Raw genomic sequence first — 7503 nt, 5'->3', positions numbered from 1 at the left:
GTTTACAATCTGAATGTGAGTTTAAACCACAAAGATATGGAAGGGTACAATTTAGTTAAAAATATTTTATTATTTTCAACAAAAAAAAATTTCATATTTTCCAAAGGGAAACTGAATAATGATCTTTTTACATAAGGTCCGTCTGGATCTCCTCCCTCTGGGACGAGTCCAAACAACCGCCAGGCCTCAGCTTGTGATGTAAAAGAAACTTGTTTCATTTTAGGGAGAATGTTTTATAAAATCTTACAAGATCACAACATTTTAGCAAATGATTCAGGATTTTGTTTTTATAACAAACAAACTGTGCTGGTCTTTAAAAAAAAAGGCATTTCATTCATTGGAGTCCATTAATCTAGTCTCTCTGAATCAAACAGTGGAATACTGGCTGCACAAATTAGAGCCACGTCGACAGCAGTGCTAAAAATAAAACAGGATCCTTTTGTTTGTTGAGTGAAAGCTGAAAAAACACATACTGTACTTGTCATACCATAGATGCTCCAACCTGTCGAGGCTATTTACAGCAACATTGTACGTTAAATTATTGAAATCAAACTGAAATTATAGAAGAGTTAAAGAAAAATATGAAGTTGATTTAAGAAGGCACAGTTTAGTATGGAAACATTTTATTTTGAAAGGATCTTTGATCTCAGAGCTTGGAGGCGGAGCTATTAGGAGTAGGTCCCAACCACTTCTCTCCTGCAAAAAAAAAAAAAAAAGATGAATCTCTTTTAAAAGAATAAATGAGGGGTCTCGTGTATAAAGTATGTCTATGCACAAAAAACTTGCAGCACATTTGGGATGTATAAGAATTAACTCTGTGTGAAAGTGTGCCGCAATCCACACTAACTCTTGACCTGCCGTGAGAATTTTCAGCTGTCGGCAAAACTTTTAATCCAAAATAACAAGCTAAAAAGCATTAAACTAGCGCTGGAGCAATCTGATTAATTATAAGACATATATAAGGTCTTTTGCTATGCTCTATCCAGATCTCCTCAAGTGGAAAAGATTTAGTTTCACCTGGTTTCCTTTCATAAAAATGTTTCTTTATAAATCCTTTGGCTATACAATTATTAATAGATTAAAACAAAAGAAAATCAACAGATTAATCAATTTGAAAAATAATAGTTAGTTCTAGCAGTTGCAGTAGTTACCAACAAGATTCTGGGAATGTTTGCTTGGCAGAAGCAGAGGAGTTCATTTATACCGGTTGGTTATGTGGCACTGATCCAATTTAATCCACACCTTGTCAATATAGCTGAGGTCAGAGCTTTTCAAAAATCAACTTTTAGTTTATTTTATTCTAAAGCTGCTCAATGTATCGCATTTCAATAAAGACACATGAAATGGATGCTGTATCTGTAGGCTTTTATAATAAAAGTGGCATACATATTCTGCATGCTATTAACATGTTTGACTTGATGGATGGAGTTTTTGCCCTAAATGACTTCCAAAGATGTGTATTTTTTTTTTTTATGGCTGAGCTGCTTAAATTTAGAAAGAGTGATGAGCATACTGACAAAAAAGGTCCGGAGGTTATGAATCATTATCACGATCCTCTATTGCTTTGCAATGACATGTTTTCTGGATAGAATTCAGCTATGTTTATGCAACAAACGATTTTCATGTCCCTTTGTGATAATTATCCTGTTAGAAGTGTAGCCTTTTAATCCGACCTCAGATGATAGGAAACTGGTTAGCATATTCAGGAACAACCAAGGTGAACCTTCCATAAACTAGGGCTGCAGCTATTATGCAATTCGATTAATCTGTTGATTATTTTTTGATTAATGGATTACTAATCTGATAGCAAAAGGTTCCTTAAAGAAGATTTTTTATGAAGTCAAACCAGGGGAAACTAAAACTTTTTCCCTTGAGTTCTGGATAGAGGATATTGACAGCATAAAATGTTTTTTTTTATCTTAACTGTAAAATTTTTATATATTTTTTCATAATTTTGATATAATTATTAGGCTTGTTTTAGAGCCACTATACTCCAGTTAATGATTAATAGATTACTAAATTAGCAGACCATTGTTTTAATAATAGATTAATCACGATTGTTTGTTATGCCTTACCATAAACCACAGTAAAGATGATTTGACCTCATCATGGACTGAGTGGGCAGTGATTGAGAAAGAGGGGTCTCTTCCTCCGATTTTAAATTAGGGTTTTCGGTCAGGTGAGATCAAGATTGACATGCCAACCAAATATAAAAATAAAAACTGTAAATACAGCAAGGTGGTGGTAGAATCATGTTGAGGGTCTGTTCCACAGCCAGTGGTACCAGCATTGCAAAAAGGTGACGAAATGTGAAAGGAGATAGCTGTGAGTTTAACTCCTCCCAGCCTGCTCTTGTTCCAAATCATTAGCAAGTTATTTAGCAAACATTTAACCAACCTGTTCCAAAAGGTAAAGAGGTAACCTCTGTGTGGCCTCTGACCCTTTCCTTCCTTAAGTCGGTTTAACAAGGTACCAAAAGCTTCATTTATCCTTGTTTTTTTGGCTTTAACCTGAAAATTGTAAAGCTTAGAAGTGGCTATTTCGCAGATCTAAACAGACCTGTTATTCCAATAAGTGTAGAATCATATAGCATTAAGGTTGACATTGTGACCAAAAGCAAGAAATTAAATATATGTTGTGCAACCTTAGACACTCTGTGGATGTGTTGTTTTTGAAAAATTTATCTTTTTGATGAAAACAAAAACCAGTTATTGAAATTCACCAAAACTCAGGAGATAGATGGTGAAAACATCGATATAGTTGGCTGTTCTAACAAGAAAATGAACCCAAAGATGTAAAAAGGATTTTAAAAAAAAAGACCATATGGAATAGGTTGACATCGACCTCACTGAAAAAATATACAGAATACATAAAACCTGAGTTCATGAATGCTGGTGAAGATTCTCAGTCATCCAGGCCATAATCATTTAAAAAAAGTTAAAAAACAACCCACTGGACTTTGTTTCCACTTTGTTTCAAAACTTTTTTGAAGAGTCCATTAAAGAAAAGTTAAGGAACTGAAATGAGCTCCACCATTTCTGACAGAGCAACAGTCAAATATTCAGCCAGAATTAAGCCATGTTGATGTTGGCTGATAATTGCGGTTGAGGTGAAATTTTCTCGGGGGCATTTAGGCAAATGTCAGCGTAGTGTAGGTGTGCATATTTGAATCTGTATATATATTTTAAAGAAAATTTACACAATTCCAGAATTCCAGAATTATACACTATTAATAAAAACACTGATCTTTATCTTATCGTTCCAACCAAGAAATGGTTCAAATAAATAACTCTGACATTAAATCCAGTGATGATTGAAAAGATGTACTGTACTGTCTGTTTACCCATGCAGTTGGCCATGAGCTCAAATCTGTCAGATCCGAAAAACATTTCAGGTTTCCCATCAATATGACAAATCACCATGGGGAAGCCAAACGCCTGGGGGAGAAACACAGGACATTGACTTTTAACATAAGTTCATTTTTTTTCTCCATTTTATTTGGATGTACAAGAAGAAAAGCTAAAGTAGCACCAACCCCATAGTTTAGTGCTTCCTCGGTCGTGTGTTTGAGCTTATCTTTGATCTCCTGGGAGGTGCACAGCTTTAGTGCTTCCTCAATCTTACTGTCGGTTAGTCCTGCTTTTTTTGCTGCCTGCAGAAAACCCCCAGCAAAAAACAAAAAATTTAAAAACAAAATGATGTAACTTAAAAAGTGAAATTAGATCAATGTGTGTCTTTAGACTAGGATGGACCTCTGAGAAGGATTGGGGTTGTGTAATGTCTTTGTCCTCACTCCAGATCCGCCTCCACAGCTCCCGGGAAACCCGCTCCACCTGCTTGTCTCCACCTTTCTCGATCTGCTGCACTGCTGTCACAAATCGCATGGCAGACAAACTTCCTGAAAAACAAAATCCAGGGCATTATGTTTTATTATTGTTCATGTCCAAGTAAAGATAAAACGATGCATCGATCGGCTGATATTTTTTGTTGATTATTACAGTTTTTGTTTTGTTTTTTAATCAGCGTTGACCAATACATGAATACATTGGTCGACTCATTCCTTCGCTCAGCAGTTATGCCTTAAGGTCACATAATCAGCATCGCCACAAGCCTTAAAAAAACGGTCGGTCAATCTCTAGTTATGAGCTGCATGTTTAAAATATTCCTGAGAAAGTGCTGATTTTAAAAAAGTGTGAGTGAGTTTTTTTACATGTAGAAAAATAGACCCAAAAATGAAACAAATAAACAAATCAAATACATTAGTTTCCCCCATACTGTCTTTCCTTTTTCCTTACGTTTTTTTTTTTTTTTGGAAGAGTAAAGGAGCAGCAATGATTGCAAAGGTGAAGACCAACCTCTCTATGTGGTCATCTTATCTGCCTCTACACCACTCTATCTGGAAACCAAGTTCCTACATTTTTATATAAAATTTTGACACTTTAAAGAAAAATTTTTTTTCTTCGTCTAAAAATTGTGGAAATCAAAGTGTAAAGTATCCAGGTTTACAACTAACTATTTTGCAAATCAATTAATCTGTTGATTATTTTTCAGATGAATCGATTAAATTGGATAGCCAAAGGTCCCTTAAATTAGATTTTTTATGAAATTAAACCAGGTGAAACTAAAACTTTTCCACTTGATGAATTCTGGATAGAGCATATAGATGGAGGAAAAACTTTTTTATTATAAATGCAAATTGTTTAGATATTATTTTTTACAATTTTGCTATAATTGCTACTCAAAATAGGCTGCTCTGTTGACTCAAGGCCTATTTTAGAGTCTCTATACTCCAGTTAACGATTAATCGATTACCAAATTAGACAGTTATTTCAATAATCAATTCATCACAATTAATTTGATTGATTGTTTCGGCCCTAAAAGAATCAACCTTGAACCTACTTCAACAGAATTCCAACAAATACTGAATTAGAGTTGCATAATATATCAAACGGCATTGCAACCTCAGAGCAAGCCTCAAACTGATGGAATATAATAATTCAAGTTTATTGGATGGACTCTTCCTGCCTTGATATCCACATTAGATGTTTATAGTTTTGGCAGATAAGTTCATGAGTAGCTAGAACATGATGAAGATGATAAACACTGCAGTAGTATCCCAATTAGGGCTGAAACAATGAATTGAATCATAATGAATTCTAATTTAGTACTCGATTAATCATTAATTTTATTATAGAGACTGTAAAATGTGCCTTTAGCTGACATAGTAACCCACCTTGAGCAGCAATTATACCAAAATTGTAACAACAAAAAAACATGTAAACATTTTACATTTAAGACAAAAATCTTTTTAATCTGTCAACATGTTCAAATCCAGAGCTCCTCAAGTGGAAAAGCTTTAGTTTCACCTGGTTTCATTTCACAAAAAAAATCTTCTTTAAGGAACCTTTAACTATCCGATTATTAATCACAACAATAATCAATGGATTAATCATTTACAAAATAATAACGATAGCTGCTGCTTTAATCCCACTATATGTTTTCCTGACTGCGCCACCCTATAATGAAACTTTAGTTATAAAAGTATGGTTCAGCTTTTTATACGTGACGTTAGCAACCTTTAAAGTACAAATATCACCTTCTATATACTTTACTAACACATTACTATAAAACTAAAATACTGAAGAACTGTCAATAAGTAACAAATAAAGTTGAAGATTATAAGGGACAATAAATAAATAAGGTAATTATTACAAAGAAGAATAAATAAAGAAGCTAATTAAAAGAGATTCATACATTTATGTCTCACTATATATTTCAATTTCTACCTACATTTATTAGTTTATTGTATTCTTCGGTGCAATTAATTGTATGCTTATTTATTAATTGAGCATTTATTTATTTCTGTATTTATTTTTCAATATGGCAGAGTTTGTCCTCCATATGGCCCTATCTCAAAGAGGTTTTAGGAATAATAAAAAGAAAAATTAGCTTTCAATTCATATAGTTGCATCTGGATGTTTTTTTTTGTTTTTTGTTTTTTAAGATTACTTTATACTTTTATACTTTAAGTAGTTTTTGGAGCACATACTTTTTTTTACTTTTACTTGAATAAAGAGGTTAAGTTGATACTTCAACTTTTACCAGAGTGTTTTTAAACTGCAGTATCTATATTTCTATTTACCGGTAAGTAACAAATGTGTGTACTTTTAACACCACTGATGTTTTTTGATTGATTGAACAAAAAAAATGTAAATTGGATTTTAATTAAAAAAAAATCACAACCATTTTGTTTGTTTGTTTTTTTTTTTTTATGCTCATAGTGTTTACCTTTTTCGAACATGACCTCAAAGGGGTCAGAGGGGGGGTTTATAGGCACCTCAAAGTATTTGGCCAGACGGTTCATATCCTTCGTCATGTAGGTAAATTTGTTGGGGACTAAACCAGGGGGCTTGTTTCCTATCATAAAAGAAACGGATTATTTCTCAGTCCATTTCCACAATGATGCAAACATCTGACCCCCACCCTGTCCACCGACCTGCTCCCTGCATGATGCCTCCCAGAAACGCAGGTCGCAGCTTCAGCTCGATGTTCCACACATTTCTGTAGCGACACATAACCTAGAAGCACAGGCGATTTTAAAACCCTCCAAACATATGAGTAAGGTCCTTAAGAAGGGTAAGAATAAAGTGACAAACCTCAAATCCGAGCCAGGAGTAAGGGGAGACCACATCGTAGAAGAGCTCCACCACTTTCTTTGAGGTCATCTTCAGGTTTTTACGTTTCCACTAAACCCTTAAATTTATCTTAAATGAGTCACCTTGCAGCCTAAATGTCGCCTGCCTTAGGACTTCTCCTGAAGTGTATCAAAGTTCAACAAACCTTGCGCAAAAACAACCAAGCTTCATGTTTGTAGTTCTGCACATAAAAGTAGAAACAAATACAGCAGACAGCCGTTAGCAAAAACCACGAGGCTAAAACCAAAGACCCAATCTGACTCAATATTTAGTCTCAACATAACATTTTTATCAACGGTGCAATAAAACTATCAAATAAACCTAAATATAAGCGCAAAAGACTACACAATGATATAAAAAATAAAATATATTTTTTTTCTTCTTCTGGTGTTTGTAGAGGTTGACCAACGACACTCTTGTGCGTAGCTGCCATCTTCTGGTAGAACGATGAATAGCAACTATTTGAAAAACAAAGATTATTTATTATTATCTTGTATAAAATACAGATACAGCAATATAGATAAGACTATAAGATATATTATACATGCCAAGTGATACTACACCTTTATTTGCCTTTGTTTTGTATAGAAAATTGTTAAAGATAGGCTCTGTTTATGGACCTTAAAGCTCTATCTCTCTGTTTCTTTTCCCTGAAAAGAGATCACTCGGGAAAAACTCTTTAAATAACATTTCATAACTTATATGTATTAAATAACCAGGAGACATGACGACAGATTTTGATAGAAATTGTAATCTTACTCAGATCAGAGAAATTGCTTAGAATATACAGGAAGTGGAAGGCATTTTA

The 7503-nt window shown here is 33.9% G+C and overlaps 1 protein-coding gene across 3 annotated transcripts; it reads right to left on the bottom strand.

Moving 5' to 3' along the window:
- Nucleotides 1-591: 591 nt before the first annotated feature.
- On the bottom strand, nt 592-7030 carry LOC119782959 (glutathione S-transferase kappa 1-like). Of its 3 annotated transcripts, none has more exons than XM_038284176.1 (7): nt 6657-7019; nt 6497-6578; nt 6289-6417; nt 3753-3898; nt 3536-3652; nt 3344-3437; nt 592-696 (listed from the first exon to the last, which is right to left on the bottom strand). In XM_038284176.1, the coding sequence occupies exons 1-7, from the start codon at nt 6723-6725 to the stop codon at nt 647-649; spliced, it is 687 nt and encodes a 228-aa protein (XP_038140104.1). In that variant the 5' UTR covers nt 6726-7019; the 3' UTR covers nt 592-646. The 3 variants fall into 3 exon arrangements, with proteins under 3 accessions (XP_038140104.1, XP_038140107.1, XP_038140106.1); XM_038284178.1 differs by lacking the exon at nt 592-696 and adding an exon at nt 3263-3289 and having other exon boundaries at nt 3321-3437; nt 6657-7024; XM_038284179.1 differs by lacking the exon at nt 6289-6417 and having other exon boundaries at nt 6657-7030.
- Nucleotides 7031-7503: the final 473 nt, after the last annotated feature.

This window comes from Cyprinodon tularosa, unplaced genomic scaffold (assembly GCF_016077235.1).
Source record: "Cyprinodon tularosa strain WSP-4 unplaced genomic scaffold, ASM1607723v1 ctg2, whole genome shotgun sequence".
Lineage (NCBI taxonomy): Eukaryota > Metazoa > Chordata > Actinopteri > Cyprinodontiformes > Cyprinodontidae > Cyprinodon > Cyprinodon tularosa.
This window is presented reverse-complemented; position numbering and strand designations above follow the sequence as displayed.

What these genes read in the sequence shown, in the direction of transcription:
- LOC119782959 (XM_038284176.1), bottom strand. Translation starts at nt 6,725, where the DNA reads ATGACCTCAAAGAAAGTGGTGGAGCTCTTCTACGATGTGGTCTCCCCT. An exon ending in ACTCCTGGCTCGGATTTGAG is followed by an intron (nt 6,579 to 6,656) that starts GTTTGTCACTTT and finishes CTGTGCTTCTAG; the next exon opens with GTTATGTGTCGCTACAGAAA. An exon ending in AACCCCAATCCTTCTCAGAG is followed by an intron (nt 3,653 to 3,752) that starts GTCCATCCTAGT and finishes GGTTTTCTGCAG; the next exon opens with GCAGCAAAAAAAGCAGGACT.